The sequence below is a fragment of the Saccoglossus kowalevskii genome, chromosome 11, assembly GCF_978046115.1.
Source record: "Saccoglossus kowalevskii chromosome 11, keSacKowa6.1, whole genome shotgun sequence".
Lineage (NCBI taxonomy): Eukaryota > Metazoa > Hemichordata > Enteropneusta > Harrimaniidae > Saccoglossus > Saccoglossus kowalevskii.
In genome coordinates, this window is record NC_140651.1 from 58,568 (window position 1) to 75,470 (window position 16,903).

At 34.5% G+C, this 16,903-nt stretch overlaps 1 protein-coding gene and 3 long non-coding RNA genes across 4 annotated transcripts; all 4 read left to right on the forward strand.

Moving 5' to 3' along the window:
• The first annotated feature begins 848 nt into the window (after positions 1 to 848).
• Positions 849 to 4,097, forward strand: LOC146735850 (uncharacterized). The gene is made up of 3 exons (XR_014930880.1): positions 849 to 936; positions 2,872 to 2,930; positions 3,880 to 4,097. It is a non-coding gene; the product is annotated as an uncharacterized LOC146735850 (long non-coding RNA).
• A 3,003-nt stretch (positions 4,098 to 7,100) lies between these two features.
• LOC144349575 (uncharacterized) lies at positions 7,101 to 8,741 on the forward strand. The gene is made up of 2 exons (XR_013420017.1): positions 7,101 to 7,166; positions 8,537 to 8,741. It is a non-coding gene; the product is annotated as an uncharacterized LOC144349575 (long non-coding RNA).
• Positions 8,742 to 11,130: 2,389 nt separating this feature from the next.
• On the forward strand, positions 11,131 to 12,425 carry LOC144349576 (uncharacterized). The gene is made up of 2 exons (XR_013420018.1): positions 11,131 to 11,368; positions 11,996 to 12,425. It is a non-coding gene; the product is annotated as an uncharacterized LOC144349576 (long non-coding RNA).
• Positions 12,426 to 13,718: 1,293 nt separating this feature from the next.
• LOC146735851 (uncharacterized) lies at positions 13,719 to 16,080 on the forward strand. The gene is made up of 3 exons (XM_085505553.1): positions 13,719 to 14,093; positions 14,374 to 14,530; positions 14,957 to 16,080. The coding sequence occupies exons 1-3, from the start codon at positions 13,818 to 13,820 to the stop codon at positions 16,078 to 16,080; spliced, it is 1,557 nt and encodes a 518-aa protein (XP_085361679.1). The 5' UTR covers positions 13,719 to 13,817.
• The last annotated feature ends 823 nt before the right edge of the window (positions 16,081 to 16,903 follow it).

Below are 16,903 nucleotides of genomic sequence, written 5' to 3' on the forward strand. Positions count from 1 at the left end.
TATACCATTTGCCCTCTAATGACCCCTGTCACCAATAACAAACCAACACATTCTCCAAGCTTCCTTCCAAACCATATTTACTCTACCATCCATGTACTAATGTGCATACTAATATACCCCAATTACAACTTTGGAACTACCCTGACCCTCCCTCCCCAAAAGACTCCTCCCACATCAATCATTAGACCAACTCTCATATCCTGCATATGAAATCGTTTGGTCCTACACTAAATCTATTTCCCCCTTTCAATACATTGGCCCAACCCTTTACAACCTCCTTCCACCCCTCGTCTTATTTTACAATTCCTGTTACAACACTATGAATATCAACCCTCAACACCCCAAATTAAACCACTTTCTTAAATTCTCTGCCCTCCCATAACTATCTCTCACCCATCCCTTAATTACACCATTTGCCCTCTAATGACCCCTGTCATCAATAACATCTCTACACAATCTCCCTCCTTCCTTCCAAACCATATTTACCCTACCATCTATGTACCTATGTGCATGATAATTTCCCTCAATTACAACTTTGAAAGTACCCTGACCCTCCCTCCCCACAAAAGAGGCCTCTCAAATCTGTTCCCCCTTTCACTACATTGGCCTGAACCTGTGCAGCCCTCCCCTTTCCCCTCTTTTTATTTTACACTTCCTCTCACAACACTATCAATTCCACCCCTTAACACCCCCAAATTATATAATTTCTTTAACTCCTGTGCCCTCCCATAACCCTTACTCACCCTTCCCTTAATTATATCATCTGCCTGTAATAGCCCCTGATCATGTCTTTCAAATTACGTCATTGCCCCTGCCCACTTTGACTCGATAACCCCACCTTCACTCTTTGCTGCCTGCTACTTGACCTGTAAACATCACATTTTGATACGCTCCCAATTCCACAAAGTCCCCAGTTCCTACCAACATTTAAACTTGGTGAGTTCTTTACCTTTACTTTTCCCTTATTTTGCCCTCCTCCCGACTCCCCTTCTTAATATATTTCAACCAATTTTCATACTGTTTCATGCATTTTGGCCATAGTTACGAGTCTCCAGTTTTTTATTCAAAATTTTCCATTATCCTTCCCTACCGACCATATTTTCTGCGATCTCCCACCTATTTCCAAAATGCCTGTATCCATTTCTAACCAATTTACCACCCAAAATGCACAAGAAAATAATTTTCTAATCTCAGTTCACTTTTCAGCGAATCCCATAACTTGATCTCTGCCAGTAAGCTGCCATTGTGTTTATTATTTATTTACTCCAATTATTCCAGCCTAGCCAATTCAATACCTAATCTACCACTTGGTCCCTACTCCATTCACCTACCCTAATTTCCACAAATATAAATTTCACCATTATTTTTATTTCTATTTTCGGCTCGCTTCCTTTCTACTTGTTTTGTTTGTTTGTTATTTATTTCCTCCACTCATTTTATATATTTGTTTAATTGCATTTGCTTTGCGTTACCACTCCCTTTTTGTCGTTATCATTCCATTGCATATCACCATCTGTATCCTGTTTTACAGGTAAGTCCAATTTTGTTATTTTGCACACACTCTCCCTATTCCCTTCCCTCTACAACCTTCATGACCACTGCCACAACCTGGGGAGCTTCGTGCTCAGTTCTGTTGTTTGTACCTTCCCGCTGATGAGCTCGTGGAGAGCGAAACCGGTCCGGGAAACCTGATGAGTGCATCCTTCACATCTTCACTATTTTGGCTGACACTCGTCTGCTCTAAATTCGTATACCTCCTATGTAGTCTTCCTCTTCACTTGCATGTGATAAACTCGTAGGAAGGTATTCCTTTTAATTTTTGATGTATATACTTCTTAGGTCCTTTTGGCGGCTTTTCATTTTGGTGAGGCACCTAAGACCATCTCAATTTTTGCTCCCTTATCTCTTTATATCCCTCCAAATTTCACACTCATTCATCTCCCTATATATCCACTCGTCTTGTTCTTCAATTATGTTTTTTCCCATCCCATCTCTTTCAACCCGTCCCAATTTTGTTCACCCCATATTTCTAACCCTATCCCTTCTTCCAACTCACCACTCCCTTTCCGCATACCAAAATTAATTACTGCCAATCTAATTTTGACCCTGTATTTCCCACATATTTCCAGACTATCCTTTTAGCAACTGCTATAGAAACCCTGCTTATTATCTCCTCCCCGCACTTCAATTCTCCCACTCCAAAATACTGACCCTACATTCCATCTGACTGGATCAATACGCACCCAAACCTTACATTATCTTAGAAATGCACTTCCCCTACGCATCCATCCAGCCTTCACCAACTTCACTCGACTTCTTAATAATTCCCATCCACCCCTTCAACACATTAACAGCTACGCCCTCTCCACAGCCCTCAACATTTATAGATCGAGTTCTCTCTATTCCTTCCTAATATCTCTCCCCTACCCTACCCAAACCATTCCTTCCCCACCACCATCCACAGCATCCACACCCCTTACACAAATTCCTCTACCCAACCTACTCACCATGAGAATAAATACCTCTAAAACCATAGTCATTGAATTTCAACTCTCTAATGACCCTTAATCTCCACTACCCTCGCACTCCAGCCCTAACCCTAACCCTCCTCTAACCCTAATCTGACTTCCCCTCTCCACACTTCACATAACTGCCACATCCCCGGCCTCACACCATCATTTTAACATGAACAATATATACGTCACGGCCCGAAAAAAAGAAGATCCACCTCAAGTTTGGGATTTCTCTCATCTTTTAAATAAATACCTAAACCCTAACCCTAACCCTAACCCTAACCCTATGTGTTAACATTGGTGGAGATTAGCTTCATATACAACAAGTATTAACATGTAGTATTGACCTTTCTTACAGGAAGTGCTGTTGACCTCTTGCAACTGTTTTGGGCTGAACTCATTTCGACACGTCTCAAGGTAAATGCAATTTCCTGTTTGATATGTAATTATGTTACAAAACTTGAAACTCAGAATGGGTTATGAATGCAATTAGAACATTATTTACAGTGTTTTATTCATTTGAATGGTTTTTCCTTTGAAATATTCTAAAACATGTTCTTGCAGTGGGATTTTTACAAAAGTGTGACAAGTTCATCATTCAATGAAAACTACTTGTCAAGAAGCTAATATTTTTTATTTAAATACATCAATGCGATTGTAGCAAAATAATGTACTCTCTTTCCTTGTTTTCTCATTCATTCTTTGAAAGTTTTTGAAAGGCATTATTTACGCTTTCCTAATCTACTATGGCGAATACAGTTAAATTTGGTCTTTGAATTGTCTAATATCTTCAAATTTATAATATTCATATGCTGTCTAATCTGTCTCACATCATGTTTAATCTGGCAGAAATCATTTAATCTAATCTAATTCATAACAAGCTTAATGATATACAGTTACTTAAGAGACTTGTCGATTATCATATATTGACGAATAACAGTGTCAAGCCATGTTTACAATGTTGTGCTACAATCACTTTAATATATTGGTTTGCGCAATATTATCATCTTACACATTTTAGCTACATGTCAGGATGAAGCTATTATTTTACTTTCAAATGCATGCATACAAGTGTATCAAAATAAAATAATCTGAAATTACATTTATTGCTACAGTTCATTCAATGTATACATATGGAAAATATTTTCTCCTTACACATGTTTGCTACATGCCAATATTGATGCCAATATTTTACATTCAAATACATTAGTAACGAATATAAGAAATGTAACAGACAAATATGTGTAACGCAATTGACTATACATTTATCTGAAAACTGAGTAATCAATTCAATATAATTGTGTTATTTCTTTTATACAAGTATCATGCTGTATTTTGCAATGTTTTCTATTTGGCTATATTATAGAAGCATCTCGAAGAGAATGAATATCAAATACAAATGTATATAGTACATCATCCATGGGATATTTCAGTTCCAAGTTAGTGATGAATTATATGATGGGTGAGTACCATGACGTAAATAGATGTAGCGCATGGTGATTTTTCATTTTCAATTTGAATATGTTCATGTTATTCTTGATGTTATCATTAATAACCGTTTATTGCATTTTGTGATTGTTGTAACATCCATCACCTCATAAAAACATAGATGTTGTTCATGAACACTTTCATGTTCATAAACAATAGAGTCGGAAGATACATGAGTATGAATGAGCCAGCAGATTCATGTTTAATGTCAGCTAGTGTTAATTAACAATTGATTTTTATAATATTTTAACTAAATATAATAAGTGATTATTAGTAATCAATAGTTGACTCATGGCAACAATGATTACACACATTCTGCTTATTACTGGTTGGAGATTGGATAACGGAAGACATTAAACAATATAAGATACAGTTAGTGTTATAGTTAGTTATACAATTATTTATGTTGGATACAGTAGTGTAGCCACAAGTTATATAAAATACTTGCTCTAATAAGAAAATATCTGACTGTGCGACACTATCACAGGTGAAACGTACAACAAATAAGATTACATATAGGACAAATTGTAGTTATATATAAATCTTTCATTGTTTTAATATGTAAATTATTCCAAATAATTGCTTCTAATCCAGAGTGTTGTGACATTGAATAATTTGCAGCACTATCATGGAAACTATTTATAAATTCTATATACTGTAAAATGACTAATTTTCACTGGGTTTAAATTTCGCTGATTTACCATTTCAGGCATATTCGGTGGGTTTTAAATTCACGGTTTTATCATTTAGATAATGTGTTCTATGCTAAATTTTACATATTCGCTGGGTTTTAATTTAGCGCATTTTCCAGTCAGCGAAATAAGCAAAATTAAAACACAGTGAATAATTAATCCCTTTACAGTACTTCAGAAACCATGCCATGTATATATCCAACTACACTAGGAGAGGTATGAAAAGCAATACCTTACAATGAGAATGAAACATGTCCAATAAATAGTCCATTCGCTGATGATTATAGTTACATGTTGATCAACACATTTGGGTTATATATCTGTATGCTTAATATAGCAATTCACACGAAAGGAGGTTCACATCAATTGTTTTTCTCTATGACCATAAAAACTGTCATATAGTGCACCTACCAACCATCTGAATGTAAATTAATTGTATCAAAATAACAACATAGCAAAGAAGAGTAGTAAGAAAATATTAGATGAAGATCTAGCTAATTATTACATTTATATGCTACAGTTGTTACAATGTATATGTATGGAAAATATTATATTCTTACATACTTCTGTTACATGTCCCGATGTAGCATTTTTTTACATTCTGAAGCATTTAATAATGATACTTACAGAACAATAAACATATCTTCATAAAAAAGGGTTGCATATACAAATCTGTGATATTAATATCTAATTAGAGACAAATAATCAACTTTTCACTGAAATGATATCGTAGATGCTGACTGTGTACTAGACCCATTCAGTGCATTTTTTCACACGATCTCGGCAATTGAAGAATATATTATAAATCATTGGAGAGTGACAATTTGTTCACATAAAATAACCCTTGGCATATTGAGAACATACTTCACCCATTATATTGACGATTTATTATGCTGAATGTAGGAATATTGAAGAAATACGATATTTGAGGTCAAGGGCAAAAATATACAACTCAAAGTATTTATAAACATTTCTCTTTCTAACCCTCATATTTATTCATACTTTGATCTCGATAATGGTCAACGGTACCTAGATAATATACTGAACGTCATAATTTATGGTTTAATTGTTGAAAACTACATTTTCTCAATTTTGTTACTAGTCACATATTTGTTATAATTCTTATTTTTTTAGGATTTATACACCTCCAACTCTAATTTTTTTAATGAAAAGAGACCTTATATGAACAAAATAATTTAATACTAGTTTATTCAATGTTTTGTGAAGTGTTTCATTGAAGAATATAATGTTTGATTTTAAATGGCATTTAATATCAATAAAAAATGATTTATGAAATATTTGATTTTACAGCTTTATTATATAGAATATGTGGTGAGTTTGAATCGGTTTTCATTATTATTTTACTCAATTGGCAGAGAATGTATTTATTAATATATAGTCCATAAAAACAAACGACCGATCTTAAATGAAAAAAAATGTAATACTAGTTTATTTAATGTTTTGTGAAGTGTTTCATTGAAGAATATAATGTTTGATTTTAAATGGCATTTAATATCAATGAAAAATAATTTATGAAATATTTGATGATATTACAGCTTTATTATATAGAATATGTGGTGAGTTTGAATCGGTTTTCATTATTATTTTACTCAATTGGCAGAGAATGTATTTATCAATATATAGTCCATAAAAACAAACAAATCAAGTAAGGACAGTTTTAATCGCTAAAGATATTTACATTGTTTTGCTACAATCACTTTATTGTATTTATTTCTGAAATATTATCTTCTAACACATTTGTGTTACATGTCACTACATTACATGTGTTAGCATACGAAGATATTAGGTACATATACAAAAAGTATTGATATGCAGCATTGACCTTCCTGACATGAACATGTGTTGATCTTTTGTGACTCTATTCCATAAATGCTCTGCTCGTTCTGACACGTCTCGAGGTAAAAACAATTTGCTATGCAATTATATTGACATACTTATAACACAAAATGGGGTAAGAATGTAGAGAGAACCGGCCGTAGCATTATTTTAAGTGTTTTATTCATTTGAATGTGACAAGTTCATCATACAATGAACACTTTACTTATCAGGAAGCTAATGTTTTGTATTAAAATACATCAAAGTGATTGTAGAAGAATTGTGTAATCTTTTAAGATGTATCATGGATATGTAAGATTATAACATTTTGCATTCAAATCCATCAAAATGATTGTTGCAAAATTATGTAATATTTTTAGATGTAGAATAAATATGTAAGATGCTAATATTTTGTATTCCAATACACCTATGTGATTGTAGCAAAATATTGTAATCTTTTCAGCTGTATCAAAAATACATAAGACGTGTCAACAAACGACACGTGTTAACATATGAGGAGACTAGCTTCCTTTACAAAAAGTATTGACATGTAGCATTGACCTTCCATACAGGAACATGTGTTGACTCTTTGTGAATGTATTCCATAAATTCTCTGCTCGTTCTGACACGTCTCGAGGTAAATACAATTTTCCATTTAATATGCAATTCCATTGACATACTTATTGCACAGAATAGTTTATGAATGTAGAGAGAACCGGATGTAACTTTATTTTCAGTGTTTTATTCATTTGAATGTTATTTTTTGGAAATAATCGTAAAATGTGCTTGCCATGAGATGTTTACAAGAAATGTGACAGGTTCATCATATAATAAAAATGTTACTTATCAAAAAGCTAATGTTTTGCATTCAAATGCATCAATGTGATTGTAGCAAAATTGTGTAATCTTTTTAGATGTAGAATAAATATGTAAGATACTAATATTTTGTACTCAAAGACACTTATGTGGTTGTAGCAAAATATTGTAATCTCTTCAGTTGTATCAAAAACATTTGTCACGAATTTACACATCTTAATAAAGGAGATTAGCTTCATATACCAATAGTTTTGACAAGTAATATTGTGACAGAACCCTTCTGTTATTATTACATATGTTCCCATAATTCGAGAAAATCGCAATCACGTCACCGATGCGCGTTTGTTTACTTACGTACGGGTGCGCGCAAGGACATTGACCTAGTTTAGATTACGCGCATTGATTGGTCAATCATGCGGTCCATTGTATTCATAGGCAAATCAAACAGTACGCTATAACGCGGGCGCCAGCGGCATAGGGTAGCGGCAGCTATAACGACAACAATACAAATCGAAAAACAGTATTTGTGTAGTAAATAGTGAATAATTCAATACAATTTCCAACTGACAACAATATAACAATTCCCATGACATTGTTTTATGACATTTCGGCTACTCAAGTTGCACTTTTAGCATTGATTTCAGAGAAATCATGCGTCTTTACTCTTGTTAGGCTCTCATTCAGCAACATAATATTTAAAATTGGTAGTATTTTAACATTTTACCAATAATCAAAATTCATTTTAACTTTTCGATTAACAAAATAAGGTTAAAATCTAAAAAGGGAGTTCCGATACCACCGTACATGTACCACACGACTACTAAACGCATTCTAAACAACTGCCTCGCAAGCCGTACATGATACTCATTTGCATATCGCCCGTGAAAATACAGAAAACATTATTGCATGGGTGATATGCAAATTAGTTTGGGTGAAAATAATAGTCGGCCTAAAAGTAGAAATTTCGTTTGTCAAATTTAATTTCATCCCAGCCCAGCCGAGTATGTTTATATAGCACAAGATAAAAATGTTGTAATTTTGATAAATTTTCAAAAATTTACAGTTCTGATAGAACTACTTCGTTTATTCTTATAGCTCATTTGCATATGGGGAGTGAAAATACCGATTTTGATTTCAGGGGAGAATCAAAATATACTGCAGTACATATGTAATAATTGACCTTACTTACAGGAACACGAGTTGAAGTTTTGTGACTGTTTTCCAAAATGGTTGAGCTCATTCTGATACGTCTCAAATGGTATTGTGAAGGGTACTTCTCAATGGTACTTCTGCCCGAAGTTATGCACGAAATAATTGATGTCGATATTTTTCATGTTAGTGGTGAAATGTCGTCTGAGACATAACCAGCAATAAACAAATGCCTTGTTCTATCTTAGTTACCATGTACTATTTTTTTTATTAATTTGAAAGCTATTTGTTTTGAAAAGTAAGACATGTGCTTGCACTAAGCTTCTTAGCAGATTTAATTTTTTTTACATGACTGTCATTATGTAATGAGTTATGACCGATTTTTTCTTTTTGTATGTGTTTTAGGGACACTTTTCAGCATCACACAGTGCAGAGAATAAAGATGAACATCAAATGTTATCTAATTAATGCACTTATTATGTTAACCCTAATCTTTCACCAGTTCACATCTGCTATTCTATTTTTTGGGGAGCAGCCACCTAGGATACAGTTTGGAAACCTAATGGTTGACTTACACCTTGACTGTCATTCACACAATTTTGTTCAACTATCCAATGGTCTCAAATCATTCATACAACTTAGCCGAAGTGATGTTGTTCCTATCACCAACCAAGCTGTTGACAGAGAAGAAATTTGCGCCAGTCAGGAACTATGCATTTATCAAATAATTATCACATTTCAAAGCCAGTCTTTCGAATTTGTTAGAATTAACATTGAAATTTTAGACATGAATGATCATAACCCAACATTTCTACACGATGTCATATGGGTAGATATTTCAGAAACAACTGCCATTGGGTCAACGGTTGTATCACTCTTTGCTTTTGACCCTGATGTGGGTAACAACACTGTACAAATGTATGACCTATTCAAAACATATCTCTCTTCTTTTGGCCTCACCACATATTTCAGTATAGTTCAAGAAGTCATTGTTGCCGAAATAGTGGTGCTGAAAACACTCAAGAGTGAAAAAAAAATAGTTATTACAAACTTACACTGATGGCGAGTGACTTTGGAAACCATATGCGACGTGGACTGGCTTACACTAATATTCGTCTAATAGATGCAAATTATTACAAACCAGTCTTTCAGCAAAATACCTATTATGGTGAAATTTATGAAAATTCGGCCGATGAAGTTGAGTTGATATCTCTACATGATGAAGATCTGGATGCCGAGCAGAATGGCAGTGTAGTTTATTCATTAACTCACAGAACACCATCCCACAGTCGAAAACTATTTGGTGTTGATTCAGTTAATGGTAATATTAAAACGTTACAAAGTTTAGACTATAAAACTGACCAGCATTTTTTATTTGTTTTACAAGCAACCAGCCCATCACCATTTATACCTGAATATGCCACTGTCATAATAGATGTCATTGATGTTAATGACAATTTTCCATATATCAAGTTGAGTTCTACCTCATCTCCTGCGGCAGATGCCCGAATATCTGAAGCAGTTTTGCAAGGTTACACAGTTGCTTTTGTAACCATCTCTGATAAGGACAGTGGAATGAATGGGAAGATGATGCTGCAACTGATGGGATCAAATGATGACTTCGTGCTAGAATAGGCTTACATCAACAAACTTTACAATTTTACCACTGCTCAACATACCCTTGATCGTGAAAACATACCTGAGTACAATCTAACTCTGCAAGTCACTGACATGGGTGAAGACTCTAAAACAACTTGTGCATTCTTTATTATCAAACTTGAAGACATCAATGATAATGCTCCATCTTTCACCGAACAAGTATATACTGCAGACATTCCAGAAAATAATTATGTGGGTGATTTTATCGTCAATGTAAAAGCAATTGACCCCGATTTGGATAAAAAATGGAGAAGTCGTGTATGCAACAAGGAATTACAAGCATGAATTTAAAATTAACTTTGATACAGGAGAGATCACTGCTAAAACAGTGTTGGATTATGAGATACAATATCTTTATAGGATTGATATTTATGCATGTGATCACGGAACTGTTCAACAATGCAGTGATACTGCTGTTCAACTCAATATCTTAGATCAGAATGACCACAGTCCTTTTTTTCACCCAAAGAACGTATACATTCTCAGTTTCTGAAAATTTATCTCCTGTAACATCAGTTGGAAAAACTATAGCCTTTGATCTTGATACTGCTGATAACAGTCGGTTAACATATTCTCTACATGGAGAGAAGATTCAACAATTACGAATTAATTCTAGTACAGGATAAATCTTCACAAATATTTCCTTCAACTATGAGAACGAAACTTCTTGTGACCTTTTGGTCATGGTAAGTGATCATGGATCCACAATGTACACAGATAGTGCTACTGTACACATCGATATTGTTGATCAAAATGATAATTGGCCATTCATCACATACCCTTTGGAAGAGTCTAAAATATATGTACCACTATCAGCTGATGTTGGACATCATGTCACAACCATCCAAGCATTCGATGATGATGAAGATGATGGTGAACTGCGGTATTACATCACTGAGGGCAATACCATTGATCTTTTCCAAATTACCAAAATAAAGGGTGAAATCTACAGTTAAAGACTTGATGTTTAAAGCTTGTGGTTGGACATTATCATTTCGGACTTGCCTTTCAGTACTAATAGTACACACTTGCCTGAAATTTTATTTGCAGAGAAATACTGTGACTGAAATAATTATTTTAGTATGTGGAGTTATACTGGTTCTAGTTCTTGCAGTGATAATAACTGTGATCCGCTGCAGAGCGAATAGAACTATTGTTCGGACAAACTATTTTCAAAGAGAGGAAGATATAATGATGCAGATTCAATAAAAACATGTAAGAAGTGTTATATTTTATATACTAAAAGAGCTGTGCTACATCCATCCCATGTATTTTAATGGGAATATTATCTTCAAAATTTACCAAATTGTGATACTGTCAATACTGTGTATTAAAATGTGAAGTTAACTTCAGAATATTACAAAATGTTACTAACCCAACTTATCCTGCATTACAATAGAACTTCTTACCCTGTCACAAATTACAATTTGAATTACATTACAAGGTCTTGCTACATGTCACAGCATACATATATGCAAATATGCAAGATGTTAATATTGCTCATCCACCTTCATCATAATGATTGTAGCAGGCATTACTTAATGTCATCTAATCTGCTTTATTAATGGCTCATTAATCATGTTGATCAGCCAAAAAATAGTTATAATCTAATCTTATTTGACACATTCTAAATTATATACCATTGATGCTAGTTAGGAAACTAATCTGCAGTCGGCAAATATATTTACACTGTTTTGATACAATCACTTCAATGTATTGTTTGTGAAATATTATGTTCACACACATTTGTGTTACATGTTACGAAATTACATGGGTTAACATTTGAGGATATTATCTTCATATACAAAAATTAATGACATGTAGCATTGACCTTTCTTACAGGAACAGCTTTTGACCTTTTCTGACAGTTTTCCAAAAGGGTTGAGATCCTTCTGACTCGTCTCAAGGTAAATAGTTTCCCATTTGATATAGACTTATATTGCCATACTAGAAACACAGAATGGTTTATGAATGGAGAGAGAAGATGTGGCATTATTTTCAGAGATTGTTTTCATTGGAATTGTATTTTTTTAATCTAAAAGTGCTTGCAGAGGCACTTTTACAAGAAAGTGTGACATGTTCATCATACAATAAAACATGTACTGATTATCAAGATGCTAATATTTTGTATTCAAAGACATAAATGTGATTGTAGCAGAATTATGTAAATATGTATCATAAATATGTAAAATGCTCATATTTTGGATTCAAATACTTTATCCTGATTGTAGCAAAATAGTGTAATATATTTACCTCTATCAAAACTATATAATGCGCCAATATTCTCTGTCTAATACATCTAAGTGATTGTAGTAGTAATGTTTCCAAGTTTCACAATGTCCTCTGAATATGCAAGATGTTATTATTGGCGATCCGCTCCGCTAGGATTGCCCTTATAATCACTTTTGTTGGCGATCCGCTCCGCTAGGATTGCCCTTATAATCACTTTTGTCGTTTTGTGTGTCTGTGTGTGTACATTTCCAGTGTTTTGACGTATGATTTCTTTGATTTTTTTGGCTTGGCCGATTTCTTTCAAACTTGGCAGTTATGTCACACCTTCACCCTAGTTATAAGAAAAATTTTTTTTAGCCCACCGTTGCCATAGCAACAGTCAAAAAACTTGATTTTTGGATAGCTTCGCGCCAAATGTATCTCCTCCTACAAATTTGGGATAAAACACTTCAGACATAGCTCATTCTACTCAGCTTGAGTGTGGGCACAAAGTTACTATTTGAATTTTTGATATCTGTTTTCATTACCGAGAAATTTGACCCAAAAGTTGGGGTAACTTTTCACCAGCAACGGCTAGGCTGGTTTTGTTCATACTTCACAGGTAGGTCGTGCCGTCACTAATTGGAAAAAAATCCTGGCCCACCACTGCCATTGCAACATCCAAAAACTGATTTTTGAATACTTTCGCCCCAAATGTATTACCTCCTACCAGTTTTGTACACAGTCAGCTGGCATCGGTGTCGCTGGGTGTATATGATAAAGGGAAGTTGTGCAACCAAATTTGCCAAGTTCGCAGTTTTTCGCCAATAAAATAATAACTAAGGCAACAACTCGCGGTTTTTCAGCATTTTTGTAATAAAGACATTATTCTCTATCAATAATCCACCCAAAACAGGAACATTTCTACTAATTCTTGTGTTTTTTCGAAAAAACTGCGATTAGGCTGCGAAAGTAGAACATTCCGGAGGGGGCGAAAAGGAAGAGCCAAATTTAACGCGTATTTTGACGTCTTTGCGGTCGTTGCTAAAGAGTCCGCGTCCATCGCCTGGCGATGCTCTTCCGTTTCACCAGTTGCGTTTTTTGACTAAAATTTGGGCAGTACTGTCAGTCACGAAAATTGATGAATAAATTAATACACATAAAATATGAATCACGGGCTAATTCAATGGTCACCGAACACTCCACTGTGGCAAGATAGTAGCGTACTGTATATTTGACCCAGATTTGACAAGCGTGGTACAGTTTTATGCGCGTGTCCGTAATAGCGTTGGTTGCAATTTTGTCAATTTGCTAAAAATAACTAATGACGTAATTGGCTACCACGCACGCGCGGCAAATTGAAACACATTCGGACAAACAAACCAAAGCTGTGCGCCTGTTACTGTGGATATTTTTAATCGCTTTTCTTCCACAATATCAATATAATTTTACTATGGTGGCTACTCGACATTGTTGTTATGGATTGGGCCGTTCTGATTCACGGTATGGATATAGAGAATCGATGAAAGGAGTGTATTTTATCCCGTTTCCAAAACCACACCTTGGAATGGAAAAGTCCCTAAGATGGGGAAGGGCATGTCGTCGCGAAAATGTTACGGTCAGCAACATAACCAAGGACACGTATATTTGTTCGCTGCATTTTATTGGTGGAAAGGGGCCTACAGCTGAACATCCAGATCCCATTCCAGCCACAGCCACTTCGACGCAGGTAAATACACATATGTTTCCCCACCACTAGTTTCGTCCGCCATCTTGTTTTCGCTAGCAGCGTTTCAGGTTCCGTACGCCAGATCGACTGGTATATTTGCAGACCAATAAAATATAAATATACTGACCGACCTGAAAAAGACGCACGGATCCTTAAACGCACCGCGAAACCACGATTATGTTTTGCAGATATTGCGCGTATGAAAAATCCTCTAAAATTTTATTTAATATCCGTTACGGTTTTTCGTTGTGCTTATACATTTTTCCATATATTGGCATAGGTCCAACAAATGAAGAAGAGAAAGGCACCCACGGATCGTCAGGCTGCACCACCACGGAAAAGAAAGACTGTTGTTGAAGATGGAATTGACAACGAGATGGCTGATACACTTCTTGATCTTGCTCAAAATGAGATTGTGTTTTCGGATACTTCAGCATGTAGGTATTTTTATGTCACCACTTAAAAGTTTACTTGGCAAACAATATTTTGTTTGTTGTACAAAGAAAAATTGATGGGGTCAGAATACTGAAAATTAAGATGTGGAAATTAAAATCTGAGATTTTTTGAATGAAATGTTTTTCATATTTAATTAAATAAATGATCAGACATATTTTATCACAGTATTGAGTTAATGGCATGTTTAGTTAATCTCCCAGCTATCTCCCCATTACCCTTACACAAATTAATTATGCCCCTAGAATGTCTGATATTTTGTTTCCCATAATTAGTGATAATAGTTGATGTTTTTTCGAGCAAGAGTTTCAATAATATGTTCCTGGTTTGTAAATTATTTTTCTATTATAATACATTTTAAACAGAAAATTTTCATAAAATAATTCATTTCATTTATGTATTTATTATAGCTTGTGACGTGCGATGGCAGCATTCTGTTCCAACTAACTCAATAGGCATTCAATCAATATCAGAAATGAACGATGCATCAACACAGACAGATCGCAGTCAAGATGCTGATATTGTTGCTCTCAAAATTGAGAATTTGTGCTTAAAAAATGAACTTATGGACTTGAAAAGTAAGAAAAACAATTCCAGTAAAGAGAAACATTTCTCTGTAGAAGATGTCAGTGATGATGATGTGAAATGTAAATTTTATACTGGGCTTACTTGGTTGCAGTTACTTTGTTTGTGGGATTTTTTGGGTCGAGCAACAAACAAATTGTCTTTATGGAGCAGACCAATGAAACATAATGAGGAATCACCGTCAAAACCACCTGGTCCAAAACGGAAATTAGTACCAATGAACGAGTTGTTTTTAACCTTAGTTAGACTTCGTTTAGGATTGCTACATTCAGATTTGGCTTATCGTTTTGGAATTAGTAAAGGCAAAGTCTCTAGTACTGTGATAACTTGGGTACAGTGCATGTTTCTTCAATTCAGCACACTGAAAGATTCTATTTTCCCTTCACGAGATATTTTGAAGAAGTCTTTGCCAAAGTGTTTCAAAAAGTATAAAAATGTCAGGTCAATCATAGATTGTACAGAGATTTTTGTCCAAACAGCAACCAACTTTCAGCAACAAGGCAATTTGTATAGTACTTATAAATCTCACCCAACGTTTAAAGCTTTAGTTGGGATAACTCCAAATGGGGCAGTCACTTACCTGTCAGATTTATTTGAAGGTGCTGCGTCAGATAGAAACATAGTAATTGAGTCAGGGTTTTTAGACAAATTAGAACCAGGTGATCTTATTCTAGCTGACCGTGGCTTTACAATTAGGGATGTACTGTTTGATAAGAAGGCTGACTTGAATATACCTCCTTTTCTTCATGGGCGTGACAGGTTTACTGTGCAGGAGGAGGCAGAAACAAAACAGATTGCCAAAGTCAGAATTCATGTAGAGAGGGCAATTGAGAGATTGAAGAAATACAGATTATTTCAGAGGACAATTCCATTGTCGCTTGCTCCAGTAGTTTCTCAAATGTTTGTTGTTGGCTGTCTTGTGAATTTTCAAGAGCCACTGGTTAGCTAATTTACCTTCCATGGAAACGAGTGTGGCTACCCCCCAATTTTTTTTAAGATTTGAAATTCACTTTGTATGATCTGTAAACTACCAAGAAATAAACAAAAATTAGGAATGGATATGATTTTGTGATCAAGATTATTTGTGTGTAAACTTGCATCTGTCGTGTGTTTATGAAAACACTACAAAGGTCAAGGGAAATGCATTTTATTTATCAGTACCTTTATTTTCAGTGAATAAATAAGTTTTCTTTGTCATGACAGAATTAGTAAATAAAAAATGACACAATATTGAATTGAAGTATTTGTTGTTTTTACTGTTGGTGCAATGTAAATGTAATGTTGCATATTTACAACAAAATAATTTAGCAGTAATAGCTGAGCAATATTGCAAAACTGTCCTTGCCTTAATAAATACTCCCAACTCATTCAAATTCAATTGACCCATCCCTTAATTATCAAATACTGTAAATAATTTTTTTTTAAATATTTATAATAAAACTGTAAATAAAAAATGGTGAAAACATTGAATCTTGTAAATATTTATAAAAATTAGTCCAGACCTTTCAGAAACAACAAATTTCATTGCCGCAACGAACAATCAATCCAGAATCTACAGATTCAGTCCATACATAAAGTTTACTCTAAATGTACTGGTTCCAGGTCTCGTGGAATTCTCATTTCAAAATATTCTGAACAGATGAAACTGTGATGAAATTGTAGTAACCTGGGCTTTAGTTTCCCCCATAGCTCATGATCAAAAGTCACTCGCTGATAGAAAATGCCCCTCTTAGATCATACAACAAAGTAAGCGAAAGACAATCCAGTCACAC